The following is a 16,243-nucleotide window of genomic DNA, read 5'->3' as shown; positions in this document are numbered from 1 at the left end:
GATTAAACCTTAGTCCTTTGTCCTCTAGTTTGCACTGACACAAACTCTGCATAGTGACTACCAGAGCAGACTGTATCTCTTTTTGAGGCTTCAAGTGGAAAAATAAAATGTTAAATATGTCACTAACACATTTTCATTATTCAGCTCTGTTTGGGGGTAAAATCCTAGTTAGCATATTTCCACTAATATTTCATTGTTATTTAGCTCACTGTTCTTACAATCTGCTATTTGTTTAACTAAATATTAATTTGAATGTGAAATGTTATATCTAAACGTAATTTGTAAATCTTGAATCCTAGGCTGAAATGTGTAAATTTAAATGTAAAAGTTAAGTATTACATCTAAGAATTTAAGAATGTTGGTACGCAGCTTTTGTTGTGACGTCATCATCTTGCGACAAAAGCAAACACTAACACTGCTAGTGCTGCTAACACTGCTAACACTGCTAAAGATAGCATTGTAAAAGCATTAGTAGAGTTAGTATCATTAGCAGAGTTAGCAACATTAGCAGAGTTAGTAGCATTAGCAGAGTTAGCAACATTAGCAGAATTAGTAGAAGTCAAAGAGTTTGTAGCGGTAGAAAAGTTAGTAGCATTAGAAGAGTTAGTAGCATTAGAAGAGTTAGTAGCATTTGCAGAGTTAACAGCATTAACAGAGTTAGTAGCATCAACAGAGTTAGCAACATTAGCAGAGTTAGCAGCATTAGCATAGTTAGCGACATTATTGGTTGCTTTTGTTGCAAAATGATGTCACAACACAAACGGCAAGGTCTGTGTTCCATTTTGAAATTCTTAAATGTAAACTTTAACAAGTTATATTTAGCTTTTACATTTAGATTTAGAATTTAACATTTAAATTTAAGAACAGTGAGCTAAATTACAATAGAACTAGGCTTTTACACTCAGAAATTGAGCTAAAAAATGAAAACTTTACTTTATTTTATTTTACGCTTGTCGCCACAAATGTGTTGATTCATCTTAAATGAAGACGTCTTCATAACTCTGGCTCTTCTTATTTTCAGACACAACATCCTCCATCTTTCATTCGTCTACAAATAAACCGGCAGAGCTCTCTAGTGTCTTTGAGTCCGTCAGCAGTCCTGCTAGAGCCAGAGCTACTGATCCATTACCAGACAGAACCACCCGACACATCAGAACCTCTAGTTTTCACGAGTCAACAGCTGATGGTGCTTCTGCCCATGTGAACGCCACCAAACCTCCAGATTTACATCCAGATGTGTCACCTTTAGTCACAAAGCCATCAGATGTAAATGTGGACCACATGGTCTCTTCCAATCCATCTGGATCCACCACTGACCAATCAGATGTTGCATCTGATCCAGCAGGGTCCACGACAAACCAATCAGGTGTCTCATCTGGTTTATTTAAATCCACCACTGACCAATCAGGTCTACATAGGTCCATTACGGACCAATTAGCTGGGTCCACCACCAACCATTTGGGTATCTCATCTGGTCCAGCTAGGTCCACCACCGACCAATCAGATGCCTTGATTGTCTCATCTAGTCCAGATAGGTCCAATGCTAATCAATCTGGTGTTGCATCTGATCCAGCAGGGTCCACGACCAACCAATCAGGTGTCTCATCTGGTCTATATAGGTCCACCACTGACCAATCAGGTCTACATAGGTCCATTACTGACCAATCAAATGTCTTGACCGTCTCATCTGGTCCAGATAAGTCCACCACCAACCAATCAGGTGTCTCATCTGATCTATATGGGTCCATTACCGACCAATCGGCTGGGTCCACCACCGACCAATCGGATGTTGCATCTGATCCAGCTGGGTTCACCACAAACCAATCAGGTACGTCAAACAAATCAAAAGGAGGAGACCTACCCTTCAGGGATGAAGCCGTATCAGTGCAGTCAAACGTATTCAACACGTTGTCTTACCTGATTGGAAACCAGACAGAGTCCGGCGGAACTAGAACCACGAGGATGGTTTCCTCAGCAGGGTACCCACAGGTGAACACAGGTGAAACAAAGAACTTTAGAGTCTCGTCTGAGTTCTGGTCTGGGACTGAATCTGCAGCTACAGAAGGACTTTCTGGTGTTTCTAGGTCAAACGCATCACATCGAGCTGCAACAAGGGAGAGTTATACTTTAGCTCCGCCCACTGAAGTTGACACACCTGAGGAGTCACACCTGATGTCTGCTGAGACAGAACCTATTGCTACCCAAACTCCATCTTCAGCTGCAGGCTCCACCCACCATTACAAAACTTCTGTGGGTGTGACTGAAGGAGCTGACACACCAGAGACTTCACCTGAGACCACACCTGTACCTGCCATACCTGGAGCTTCACCTGGCAACACACCTGAAACCACACCTATTCAAACAATACACGAAACATCACCTGAAACCAGACCTAAAACAATACATGTACCTGCTACACCTGACATCACACCTGTACAGACACCACATGAAATGTTACCTGATGGCACACCTGAAAACTTCCCTGGACCTGTCACACCTGGATCTAACACACCTGAAGCAACACCTGGATCTACCACACCTGCAGCAACACCTGGATCTACCACACCTGTTCAAACAACATATAAAATGTCATCTGATACCACACCTGGAGCTTCACCTAAAACTACACCTCAAACATTACCTGTACCTGCAGCACCTGAAGCATCACCTGGATCTACCACACCTGAAGCAACACCTGGATCTACCACACCTGCAGCAACACCTGGATCTACCACACCTGTTCAAACAATACGTGAAACATCACCTGAAACCAGACCTAAAACAATACATGTATCTACTATACCTGACATCACACCTGTACAAACACCACATGAAAAGTTACCTGACAGCACACCTGAAACCTTCCCTGGACCTGTCACATCTGGATCTACCACACCTATTCAAACAACATATAAAATATCATCTAACACCACACCTGGAGCTTCACCTAAAACTACACCTCAAACATTACCTGTACCTGCAGCACCTGAAGTCACACCTGAAGTCACACATGTACCTGTTGCACCTAAAACAACACCTGGAACTACTACTTATAAAGCTTTACCTGAAGCCACACCTGGATCTGGCACACCCAAAACCACACCTGTACCTGCTGCACCTAGAATTTCACCTGAAACCACACCTGTGCCAACTACACTTAAACCTTTTCCAGAAGGCCCACCTGAACCTTCACCTAAAACTTTACCTGACACCACACCTGGACCCGGCACACCCAAAACCACACCTGTTACAACACCTGTTGCTACAACAACCACATTGTCTACAACACTGTGGACTACCAGGACCACACCGACACCTGCTGGTACCAGAACATCAACCAGCACACCTGTGAGTGTTCTGCTGACTCACCTGTCTTTAGACTTTTGGATGAAAACTTCAGAACGGGTCAAATGGTCTCCATTGGCTCCTGGACCTTCAGACTCATCTGATTTAACTCATTTTCTGTTCCAGGTCCAGACCTCAGTGTGGTGCTCGGTGGATCTGATGGAGGTCTGGTCCGGCTCAGACTCAGTCGTGGTTCGGCTCATCTCCACCTGTCTGTCACCTGACCTCAACATCACAGCAGATCCAGGTGTTGGACCGGACACGGTCCTCTGTGAGCCGGATGGACAGTCTGGACATGTCTTCATCTGTCACATGACTCAGCTGGACCCGGGAACTCTGTACCAGCTGACGGTGACCTCCAGGAAGTATGGTGGGAGGAGCCATGGCTCAGTGCGCACAGGTGAGACCTTACCTGCAGGATGAGCCACAATGAGATCAGTTTCATCGGGTTCAGGAAAATAAAAAGTTAGAAATGTTTTTGTCTCCCCTTCCCTGTCTCACTGTCTCACTGTCCCTGTCTTACTGTTGGTGTCATTGTCCCTGTCTCATTGTTTGTCTCATTGTCCCTGTCTTACTGTTGGTGTCATTGTCCCTGTCTCATTGTTTGTCTCATTGTCCCTGTCTTACTGTTGGTGTCATTGTCCCTGTCTCATTGTTTGTCTCATTGTCCCTGTCTCACTGTTTGTCTCATTGTCTCAGTCTCATTGTTTGTCTCATTGTCCCTGTCTAATTGTTGGTCTCATTGTCCCTGTCTCATTGTTTGTCTCATTGTCCCTGTCTAATTGTTGGTCTCATTGTCCCTGTCTCATTGTTCCGGTCTTACTGTTGGTCTCATTGTCCCTGTCTCATTGTTTGTCTCACTGTTCCCGTTACACTGTTTGTCTCATTGTCCCTGTCTTACTGTTGGTCTCATTGTCCCTATCTCACTGTTTGTCTCATTGTCTCTGTCTCATTGTTTGTCTCATTGTCCCTGTCTTACTGTTTGTCTCATTGTCCCTGTCTCACTGTTTGTCTCATTGTCCCTGTCTTACTGTTGATCTCATTGTTTCTGTCTTACTGTTGGTCTCATTGTCCCTGTCTCACTGTTTGTCTCATTGTCCCTGTCTTACTGTTGATCTCATTGTTTCTGTCTTACTGTTGGTCTCATTGTCCCTGTCTCACAGTTTGTCTCATTGTCCCTGTCTCTGTCTCACATTTCCAACATTTCTGTTATTTCTGTCTGGTCTTTGGAACTCAGTTTGTCTTTTGATTGATGGACCTTTTGTCTCTGGGGTGTTAATGACCTGAAGACAGGAAGTAGAGAAGTCTGTTCAAGGACAGAGTTAAGGTCTGACTTTGTGTGTTGGAGGGTCATTGTCCCCATCCTGTCCCGCCCGCTCAGTTTTTCTGTTTCCTGTTTGACTCACGCTGCAGCTCAAACCCCTTCACCTGAACCACCAGAACCATAACTGTCCTAAAACTGTCCTAATATGTTCAAATGTGTCTAAATCTGTAGTGTGGAATCTGTCAGTCTGTCTCAATCACCTCTAAATCTGTCAAAACCTAAATAAACATTCTATAACCTGTCCCAGGCTGACCAAACATGTTCTGTCCTGTTCAAACTGGTTTCATGGATTCTCTGATAAAGACGTTTGGTGGTCTGAGTCTGACCAGGTCCAGTTTTTAAAAATTCAAAACCTTCAGTCCAAACCTTCAATGAGTTTTAAAAACGATTTGATAACCGAGTTTGTCTCAGAGTGTCTGTAAATGTAGACCAGTCCAGAATCTTTGGTCCTCTCTGCCCACAGTCTTTTTTATTTTGTCTCAGACCCAGTTGGTCCAGCACATCTCGAGGTCCAGTTAGACCAGGAAAGTCCAGCTGCAGCTCCAGGTAATTCCACTGGTCTGCGTATATTTTGGTCCCGTTCTGCTGGACACGTGGACTGGTATGACGTGTCCCTGGAGGACACCAGCTCTGGATCAGTCCGCAGTACCAGAATCATTGGTTCTGCTGCCCCCCAGTCTGGTTTCAATCTGCTGGTCCCTGGAACTCTCTACAACATCAGCATGGTGGCTTGGTCAGGGAACAGGAGCGCCGCTCCGGTGCACACCATCACGGTGACAGGTGAGATCTAGAACCTCTTCAGGTGTGAGGTTCCTGGTCCGGTTCCACTCTGAGGAAAGATGTTCTCATCAGGTTCCTCTGCGGTGTTTGCTCTGTTCTTCCTGCAGCTCCCTCTGCCGTGGGCAGCCTGAGGGTGGCGTCCTCGTCCTCAGACAGCCTCAACGTACTCTGGCGGGCCGGGCCGGGCAGGACGGAGAACTTCAGGGTTCTGCTGGTGGACCAGGATGGGGTTCTTCTGAGGAACATCACTGTGAAGAACACCACCACCTTTATCGGGCTGAACGACCTGCAGCCGGGGACTTTGTACACTGTCACCGTGGTAACAGAGGCCGCCAGCCTGCAGAGCTCCACCTCCACTCGAGCCTTCACAGGTAGGTTCACCTGCAGCAGCTGTTTCCTGTCAACCGAAGGCAGTTTGTTCCAGATTGTTCCCTCCTCTTCCGCAGTTCCAGCCGCCGTCTCAGACCTGATCCTCAACAACGACGGCAGCTCAGAGAGACTCCGGGCCTCCTGGATCCCACCTGAGGGACATGTGGAGGGCTACCTGGTCACCCTGTGGGGTCCTGGATCAACCCCTCAACAACACAGCCTGCCCCACAACGTCACAGAGGCAGTCTTTGAGGGTTTGACCCCTGGAAGCCTCTACCTGCTGTCCGTGACCTCATTGGCTGGAGGTCAGAGTTCAGAAAGCAGGACAACAGGGAGGACAGGTGAGTTCAGTCATGTGATCTCAGTCCAACCTATGACCCTGTAAAACTGGATTAGTGCCATCTAGTGGTGATGCTGCAGGCTGCAACAAAGCAAATAGGAGAAAAATATACAGGGGTTGGACAATGAAACACCGGGCCTCCTTTACAGCGTCAATTCGCCTTGGGAATGACATATTCAAGTCCTGCACAGTGGTCAGAGGGACTTTTAATAATTCTTCTTGCAGTATAGTGGCCAGGTCATTACGTGATACTGGTGGAGGAAAGCGTTTCCTGACTCGCTCCTCCAAAACACCCCAAAGTGTCTCGATAACATTTAGATCTGGTGACTGTGCAGGCCATGGGAGATGTTCAACTTCACTTTCATGTTCATCAAACCAATCTTTCACCAGTCTTGCTGTGTGTATCGGTGCATTGTCATCCTGATACACGGTACCGCCTTCAGGATACAATGTTTGAACCATTGGATGCACATGGTCCTCCAGAATGGTTCGGTAGTCCTTGACAGTGACACGCCCATCTAGCACAAGCATTGGGCCAAGGGAATGCCACGATAAGGCAGCCCAAACCATGACTGATCCACCCCCATGCTTCACTCTGGGCATGCAACAGTCTGGGTGCTATGCTTCTTTGGGGCTTCTCCACACTGTAACTCTCCCAGATATGGGGAAAACAGTAAAGTTGGACTCATCAGAGAATAATACGTTTCACATTGTCCACAGCCCAAGATCTGTGCTCCTTGCACCATTGAAACCAACGTTTGGCATTGGCACGAGTGACCAAAGGTTTGGCTGTAGCAGCCCAGCCGTCTATATTGACCCTGTGTAGCTCCTGACGGACAGTTCTGGTGGAAACAGGAGAGTTGAGGTGCACATTTAATTCTGCCTTGGTTTTATGTTTTTTGGCTACAGTCCGGGTTAGCACCTGAACATCACTTTCAGACAGCTTCCTCTTGCATCCACAGTTAATCCTGTTGGGTGTGGTTGGTCCTTCTTGTACCCTGGATACTGTGGCTCTTGATACATCACAAAGACTTGCTGTCTTGGTCACAGATACACCAGCAAGACGTGCACCAACAATTTGTCCCCTTTTGATGGTATGTCACCCATAATGTTGTGTGCATTGCAATATTTTGAGCAAAACTGTGGTCTTACCCTGCTAATTGAATCATCACACTATGCTCTTACTGGTGCAATGTGCAATTAATGAAGATTGGCCACCAGGCTGGTCCAATTTAGCCATGAAACCTCCTACACTAAAATGACAGGTGTTTGAGTTTCTTTGTCTAGCCCCTGTATATACTAAATATTCTGTTTTTCTGGACTACTGTAGGACCCGGTTCAGTCTGAGAATAACAGTTGGTCCAAAAAAAAAGATACAGGTGTCCCACAAAAAAAAAGTTCTGAGTCAGAAACACAAAAACACAGAAGACCTGTCGATGTTTTTATGGTTTGTTTCCTTCATTGAGCTGAATAAAGAACAAAACAAAGCTTCTCTCTGCATCGTTTTGACCAAACTGAGCCAGTTTTTTTTGGACCACTTCCTGGTCTTTCAGTTCCTGACCAGGTGTCGGACCTCTCCGTGTCCATCGACTACAGCGCTCTCAGGGTCAGCTGGTCGCCCCCCGGAGGCGACTGGGACAACTACAGGGTGCTGCTCTCCGACAGTTTGACCGTTCTGTTGAATCAAACGGTCAGTAAAACCAGCAGGCGGTTCGAGGCATCGGTACGTAGCCTCGGTTTGGTCCCGGGACGCCGCTACGCTGTAGAGCTGACTGTGCACAGTGGAGATCTGAGCAACACGGCTCGCTGCAGCAGCTGGCTCGGTCAGTTTATATTGATATTGATTATATTTATATTGAGCCTTCTGATTGGTGACAGTGGGAAGAAAAACTATTTTAACAGGAAGTGTACTGCAGGACAGTTAAAAATAACGCCCCCCTCATTTCAGCGCCGCAGTCAGTGAGTCAGCTGGTCCTCCGTCAGGCTGACGAGACGTCTCTCAGCGTCAGGTGGGGTCAACCTGTGGGACAGTGGGACGGCTTCACAGTGGTCCTCAAAGACAAAAACTCAGACACTCCAGAGGCTCAGAGGATCCTGAGTTCAGGGGCCAGAGACTGTACCTTCAAAGGCCTGACCTCGGGACGCCGCTACACTGTCACCGTGACGACCAACAGCGGGAACCAGAGCAGCTCCGCCTCCCTGACGGCGTGGACCGGTACATCTGAGTGACCCGTCACATGATTTCCGTTGATCGACCCGTAACATCTTTGTCTTCGTCTCTTCAGCACCAGCTCCAGTCGGTAGGCTGCAGGTCTCCAACCTGGACAGCAGCGACAGCCTGGAGGCGCGGTGGGAGCCGGCGCCCGGGGATCCGGACTCGTACCAGGTCCTGCTGGTCCACGACAGCAGCGTCATCAAGAACGAGAGCGTGCAGGTGAACATCAGCAGCGTCAGGTTCCAGGTCCTGAGGCCAGGAGCTCTATACAAGGTGGTGGTCACCACAGTCAGAGCTGGACTCACCTCCAGGCAGGCTGTAGCTGAAGGGCGCACAGGTGAGGTCACCTGAACTTTAATCCTCCACTTGCAGACTCTTCCCCTTTTAGCTACTAATCAGTTACTTTTAGCTTTTAGCTACTATCCTGCTGCTTTTAGCTTGTAGTTAATATTTGTTACTTTTAGCTAGCATTTTGAACACTGTAACCAGAGGTGAGCATGGTGGTAGTAGTATCATGATATGGTGAAGGAAGACAAGACATCCAAAGGACTATTTCTGTGATTGTTGTGAGCTTGGATCAGAGTTCTGTGATAGTATTAGACTTGGATCAGGGTTCTATGAGGGTTCTATACTTGAATCAGGATTCTGTGATGGTTCTGGACTTGGATCAGGGTTCTGATGACAGCAGGTCCAGTAGAGGCTCGCCTGCAATTCGGACCTGCTCCCAATAAAGAAACAAAGTCTTTCAATGTTAGAAAAAGAAATATGAATTTAAGTTTTGTTACAGTCAGAAACATAAGGAATGAATTTTAACGTACCTGTAACATCGACCAGAAATAAAACTCTCAATATTTTCAGGTTTCAGCTGCTGGTCCAGCTGCAGATCAGGACCTGTTAGTGTATAGGTTCAGCTGAAAGCCGGATATTATTGAAAAGCCGGAATTTGGGAGGAATTTTCAGGAAGTGTTGACAACGACAGCCACACAAAAGAACGTGTAGGTTTGTTGGTTGTAGACTTCCTGTCTTCACTCATGAGGAGGACGTCTGTTACAGAAACCCTTTTCAGCTGATTGCCTGATGTCCATGATGCCGAAACTGCAAACACTTGATGACAGAGTCCAAGACCCTTTCTGATCTGTGGTCTAAAATCTGGAACTGATTCAGTTCACCTGCAGGCCTGACTCTGAGCCTGTCTCCTCAGTGCCAGCGGCGGTCACGGATGTTCGGGTCAGTAACAATGGTCGAACGGACTTTCTCACCGTGTCCTGGAACCAGGCTGCGGGGGAGGTGGACAGCTACCTGGTGACCCTGAGAGATCACGACAGGACGCTTCACTCCGTGGTTGTGTCTAAGTCCAACCCTGGCTGCGTCTTCAACTCTCTGGTGTCTGGACGTCTCTACAACATCTCCATCAGCACCTGCAGCGGCCGGTACCAGAACCACACCTTCATCCGGGAAAGAACACGTGAGTGCTGCGTCTCTTTGTGTGGTTGTTGTTTAAGTTTTGTGAAAAAATAAATAGCTTTTTGAAACCCACCAGAACCGTCAAAGGTGCAGAACCCCACGGCGACCCACGGTGCTCGGGACGACTACTTAAAGGTTTACTGGCGTCACGCTGCCGGAGACTTTGACCTGTACCAGGTGTTCATCAAACACAACAACACGTTCCTGCAAAACAAGACGGTGCGGAAGACCCAGAGTGAGTGTGTGTTCACGGGCCTGGTACCGGGCAGGCTCTACACAGTGCTGGTGAACACCTGGAGCGGACTGTATGAAGCCAGTGCCTCCACACATGGCCGAACCTGTGAGTAGACACTTGTGCTCCTTTTTCACTAGTGCCTCAACAGCATGTTTCGACTTGGCTCTCCACAGTTCCAAGGCTTTTCCACTAGCAAGGATTCATGGAACCAGCCTCTTTTTCAGAACGTACTGCGCTGTGATTCCAATTGTACTGTGCTGGCCTGAAAATGTAACGTTAGAAGACTGTCGGTCACTAATTGATTGGGGGTTGTAGTCATTGGTTGCGTCACAAGAGCTACTCTCACAACCTGAATCACCATTTGCAACAACAATGCTACCAAGTCCTCCATTGCTGTGTTGCGTATCTATCTATCAATCATTTTTTGGGGTCTTCTTCTTCTATGTTTAATGTTGGTTGGCAAGTAGCTTAATGGAGCATAACTGCCACCAGCATGTGGCATCAATTTTCGGTATCGAAGGCCACCCAACTTTATGACAAATTCACCCACCAGAGTTGTTACTGAAGTGTAATGGAAAACCACGCAAACCGTGCTGTAGAGGAGATAGTGGAAAAGGGCCATTCGATCCAACACAAGTAACAGGTACTAACCATAGCTCCTCCCACTCCTTCAGTCCCGGCAGCGGTCCGGTCCCTGGTTCTGGCAGGTCAGGGGACAGAGGAGCTGCGGGTGACGTGGTCCGCAGCTCCGGGCGACGTGGATCACTACGAGGTCCAGCTGCTGTTCAGCGATATGAAGGTGTTTCCTCCTATCACTCTGGGCAGCGGCGTGGGAGAGTGCATCCTGTCGTCGCTCACACCTGGACGGCTTTACAAGATCCTGGTGTCCACCTACAGCGGTCCGAATCAGAAGGCCCAGCACATCGAGGGCCGCACAGGTCAGGACCAGGACCACAGTCGGATGATTCTGTCCCCAGACTTTCTTTTCAAACATGTTTCTCCTCCTCGTCAGTTCCCAGCAGGGTGAAGAACATCCATGTCAGTGGGGACAGCAGCAGCCTAAAGGTGAGCTGGACTCCTGGGCCAGGTGACGTGGACGAGTTCTTGGTGTTCCTCTACAGAGCAAGCCGAGAGCCGATTGTCCGAAATGTCCTAAAGCACCAGAATGAGGTGACATTCGACTGGCTGCAGCCGGGTCAGATGTACACCGTGGTGGTCCAGTCCATGAGTGGAGAGCTGCTGAACAACAACACTGCTGCAGGACGCACAGGTCAGAACCACTCTCGAACTGAACTACATCATCCATTCTGTTGTATGTTCTGCCCCCTTGCAGCCTTCACCCTAACCACTTTACCCCTCGATGACCTCTAACACCAAGTTTATGCTCTGTAGTCCCGTTAGCGGTCACAGGCCTGCAGGTGGACCCGGTCCTGAGCACCTGCAGCCTCCAGGTGAGCTGGCAGGAAGCGCTGGGTTTGGCAGATGGATACATCCTGCAGGTTCTGGATGACAGAGGCAGCCTGGTCACCAATGCCACACAGCCCTTTGGACTCAACAGCTACAGGTTTGATGGCCTTATGCCGGGGAAGAAGTACCGAATCCTGGTCCAGACCACCAGCGGGGGGGTCCTCAGCCTGGGCGTCAGCACCGAGGCTCGAACACGTAAGACTTGTTGTTTCTACCAACAACGGAAAACAAAACGTTTTGTTTTTCTCCAGTACTGATCGAAAATTATCCCTCTTTCTCACCAGGCCCCGCCTCCATCACGGACCTGTCCATCAGAACCAGTACCACCAGCAGCCTGACCTTCCACTGGTCTCCTCCTGAGGGAGACTTCCAGTTTTATGAAGTCTTTCTGTATAAAAGTGATGAGTCGCTGCAGGAGAGCCGGCGGGTCCAACCCAATGTTCAGCTGTGCTCCTTCCAGGGTCTCAGACCTGGAGCCCCATACAGGGTGGTGATCCTGATCCACAGTGGAGACCAGACCAACCAGACGCTTATGTGGGCCAGGACAGGTGAGTGCAGCTGGATGTTCTGACCATGTTTGAAGTGCAGGTTGTATCACGTTTTGCTCCGCAGTCCCAGCAGCAGTGGCGTCTCTGAAGGCTCGGAGTGGAAACCGGTCTGATGTTCTGTGGGTGGACTGGGACCGGGGTGATGGTGATGTGAGTGGATACCTGCTGTCGCTCTACAACCCTGACGGTTCCCGGCAGGCTAAGCATCAACTGGGCTCAGAGGCCACAAGGTTCATCTTCTCGGACCTCGTACCTGGCCGACAGTACCGAGCCGAGGTTCTGAGTCTGAGCGGAGAGCTCCACAACCAGGCCAGCACCGTCGGCCGGACAGGTCAGAACCTTCTCCCATCCATGATGACTTTAAACACGTTGTTCTTCAGTAACAGAACCAGCTGCTTTACTTTTCTCCGAACTCAGCTCCAAAACCTCCTACGTCATTCCTGTTCGGTGGGGTCACCAACACCTCGCTGGAGATCACCTGGAGCGGTCCTGTAGATTCTGATTATGACGACTTTGACCTGAAGTGGACTCCTCGGGACCGGCTCACAGTCATCAACCCGTACCACAGCCGAACGTCCAGGAGCCGTATCCTGAAAGGGATGTTCCCCGGACGACTGTACACCTTCAGCCTACGCACCGTCAGTGGGGCCATGCAGCCTGGGGGCACGCCCACCTACAGCGACCCGATTCTCAACAGCATCAGAACCAGTAAGAGGCAGCAGCTCACTGACATCTAAAAAAATTCAAGGAAAAGAAAAATCAAGAAAAAGATCAAAGAAAATAGATTTATTTACAAATGAATACATTCTATTTATTTATAAACCAGAAAATCAGAATCCATGTTTTAAAGAGACTTCAGTCAGAAACTCTGATCCATCCATCCATCCATCAAACATCCATCCATCCATCCATCCATCCATCCATCCATCCATCCATCCATCCATCCATCCAATCATCCATCCATCCATCCATCCATCCATCCATCCATCCAATCATCCATCTATCCACCCATCCATCAAACATCCATCCATCCATTCATTAATTCATCCACCCATCTATCCAATCATCCATCCATCCATCCATCCATCCATCCATCCATCCATTGGGTGTTGGAGGTGTTAGAAGAGCAGGTACAGGTAGAGAGGAACTGTCCAGATAGACTTTGGGAGCTCTTTCCACCATCATGTCACCATAGATGGAAACAGTCTGAACTGAACCAGATCTAAACCAGATGAGGTTCCTGAGAGGAACCCAGAAGTCTAAAAGATTCATCAGTTTTTTTTTCTGCTGCAGACCCTGTAGTTATTCTGCAGGCAGCTTGAAGACTGTGACCTGTTTCGATCAGCCACACCTTGAAATAAAACTCAAACCATATCTGTTTTCATGTCAGTACCTGATCTCTCTGCAGAACCGGAGCGAGTCCACAGCCTTCACTGCCACCCTCAGAGCTCCACCTCCATCTCCTGCTCCTGGGGGCCTCCAGAGGCCGACTTCGACTCCTACTCCATCGAGTGCCTCCACCAGGAATCCCACACTCTGGTCTACTCACGACGCACTGGGCGAGATTCTACCAGTTACATCATCACGCAGCTGGAGCCCCACAAACTCTATGCCATCGCCGTGAAGGTCATTTCTGACGGGTCCACCAGTGAGGCGGCGGAGGACAGCGTGGTCACCATGATTGACTGTACGAGAGGGTGGAGGGTAACCTCTAGTGGGCTGTGATGGAAAGTGGAGGCAGTTAAAGAAGTCTTGTTCCTGTTGTCCTTGCAGGTCCACCTAGACCCCCTGTCAGTACCCGGGTCAGTGAAAAGTCTGCTGTGGTCACCAAATCATCCATCGTGTTCCAGTTTAACTGCAGCTGGTTCAGTGATGTCAATGGAGCTGTCAGTTTCTTCGCCGTGGTTGTGACCGAGTCTGAAGGTGGGCCTCAAACCCATCAAGGACCCCTCAGGTCTATAGGGGACCCCAACCTGATCCTGACATGAATCTCGAAAAGATGTAAAGTCTCAACAAGCTTCACTAACATCAGAATCTTCTTGGAACCACCTGACCTGTCTGCAGGTGTCGACGACATGCACCCGGACCAGCAGCACCCCCTGCCCTCATACCCAGACTACAGGTCCAACAGCTCCATCAAGTCCTACCAGACCAGCTACTTTGCCAGCCGCTGCTCTGATGGTCCTGACAGTGGCACCTACATCTACAACATCAGCCTGGGGACAGGGATGGACCTGCTGGGGGGGCCCTGTGACCACAGAGACCAGAATCATCCAGAGTCTGGCAAGGAACTGAACAACTTCTGTGATGGACCACTTAAATCCAAGACCTCCTACAGGTACTGAGCCCACCCTCTTGTTGTCCCACAGTCATATAGCTATGACCTCAGTGCAAGAAGAAAGAAATGTTTTTGTTTGTCTCTCAGGATCAGCGTCAGAGCGTTCACTCAGCTGTTTGACAGAGAAACCACAGACTCAAAGTCCTGGTCTCCTTTGTTCACCGACACCTTCCTGTCTCCACCAGTCCTCACAGAAACGGGTGAGGCCTTCCTGAACTCAACAGTGTACTTGTGATTACCTGGACTATTTAACCAAGTGTTTGCTACGTAGCTTTATGTAGGCTTTTATGCATTTTTGACCATTATCTTTTATCTTTTTGTAGCAGTTATTTAGACATCAGACTTTGTTTTTTATGATGGTACCAAACCCAACTTTGGGAACCACAGTTAAAAAATCAAATCAGAGTGAAGAACACAGGTGAGAGGTAGAAACAGGTGGTTCTGAACAGCAGCAACTATGTTTCGTCCTTCAGAACCGCTGAGTGGCGTCATCGAAGGCATCAGCGCCGGACTCTTCCTCATCGCCATGATGGTGGCGATCACGGCTCTGCTGCTCTGCAGGCACAGGGCTCGCAAACAGTGAGTATCTACAGACACACCTGAGTGTCAGGTATGATAGGTATAACAAAGCTGCTGGTGCTGCCGTGTCTCCATCAGGGTGGAGGTTGAGTCTGCAGTCAGGAGGAGTGTAAGGAGAGAGAGATCAGCTGCAGGAGTCCAGCTGGGCGTCAGAGGGTAAGAAACAATCTATAATCACTTCTATTGATTAATTATGGGACCTTTTTTCATTATAATGTAAAAAAAACTCTTCTCATTGATCAGTATGTCACCATGCTGTGGCAAACTGCAAACACCGTTTGCTTTAAAGTTTTAAAAAAGTCTGGATGTCTTTCTGGATGATTGAGGAACAGGTCCGCCTGAACTGAACCAGTTTATTTCATTTGTTGTTTCTTCTTTTTGTTTCTCAGCAGCAGAAGAATCTCCAGGTGAGAGATCCAGATTTGTTATTTCTGGTTTTGAACTTTGAGGTTTTGGTTTTGCTGATAAACCCCTTGCTTCCTGCTTTCAGTCCCATCAAGCTCATGAACTTTGAGTCGCACTACAACAAACTGCTGGCTGACTCCAACTACCTGCTGTCAGAGGAATACGAGGTCAGTTCTTCACTGGATTATCACCTTTAACTGGATTAACCAAATCTGACTGGATTAACCAAACCTGATTGTATTCACCAAACCTGATCAGATTAACCAAACCTGACCAGATTAACCAAACCTGATTGTATTCACCAAACCTGATCAGATTAACCAAACCTGACCAGATTAACCAAACCTGACCAGATTAACCAAACCTGATTGTATTTAACCAAACCTGATCAGATTAACCAAACCTGACCAGATTAACCAAACCTGATTGTATTCACCAAACCTGATCAGATTAACCAAACCTGACCAGATTAACCAAACCTGACCAGATTAACCAAACCTGACCAGATTAACCAAACCTGACCAGATTAACCAAACCTGATGATGCTTCTTCCTCAAAGGATCTGAAGGATGTTGGTCGGAACCAGCCTCTGGACTCTGCTCTGCTTCCAGAGAACCGCGGGAAGAATAGATACAACAACATTCTGCCCTGTGAGTGATGTCCCCACCTGACTCACCTGTCTTTACAGTGATGTCCCCACCTGACTCACCTGTCTTTACAGTGATGTCCCCACCTGACTCACTTGTCTTTACAGTGATGTCCTCACCTGACTCACCTGTCTTTACAGTGATGTCCTCACCTGACTCACCTGTCTTTACAGTGATGTCCTCACCT

The 16,243-nt window shown here is 48.1% G+C and overlaps 1 protein-coding gene across 1 annotated transcript in view; it reads left to right on the top strand.

The window, feature by feature from the left end:
• Nucleotides 1-16,243, top strand: part of LOC106531017 (receptor-type tyrosine-protein phosphatase beta) — a gene marked incomplete in the record, with an annotated part of 20,506 nt that overhangs the window by 1,273 nt on the left and 2,990 nt on the right. The window contains 24 exon segments of the mRNA XM_014026770.1: nt 1,022-3,348; nt 3,472-3,745; nt 5,153-5,449; nt 5,557-5,820; nt 5,896-6,159; nt 7,712-7,981; nt 8,107-8,373; nt 8,444-8,710; nt 9,575-9,838; nt 9,914-10,177; nt 10,747-11,010; nt 11,085-11,342; nt 11,465-11,734; nt 11,824-12,087; nt 12,152-12,418; nt 12,505-12,795; nt 13,496-13,774; nt 13,861-14,010; nt 14,152-14,425; nt 14,513-14,625; nt 14,899-15,004; nt 15,083-15,160; nt 15,394-15,411; nt 15,495-15,569. Of these exon segments, the coding sequence (XP_013882224.1) occupies nt 1,022-3,348; nt 3,472-3,745; nt 5,153-5,449; nt 5,557-5,820; nt 5,896-6,159; nt 7,712-7,981; nt 8,107-8,373; nt 8,444-8,710; nt 9,575-9,838; nt 9,914-10,177; nt 10,747-11,010; nt 11,085-11,342; nt 11,465-11,734; nt 11,824-12,087; nt 12,152-12,418; nt 12,505-12,795; nt 13,496-13,774; nt 13,861-14,010; nt 14,152-14,425; nt 14,513-14,625; nt 14,899-15,004; nt 15,083-15,160; nt 15,394-15,411; nt 15,495-15,569 (7,465 nt within the window).

Source organism: Austrofundulus limnaeus, unplaced genomic scaffold (genome assembly GCF_001266775.1).
Source record: "Austrofundulus limnaeus strain Quisiro unplaced genomic scaffold, Austrofundulus_limnaeus-1.0 Scaffold588, whole genome shotgun sequence".
NCBI classification, from domain to species: Eukaryota; Metazoa; Chordata; class Actinopteri; order Cyprinodontiformes; family Rivulidae; genus Austrofundulus; species Austrofundulus limnaeus.
This window is presented reverse-complemented; position numbering and strand designations above follow the sequence as displayed.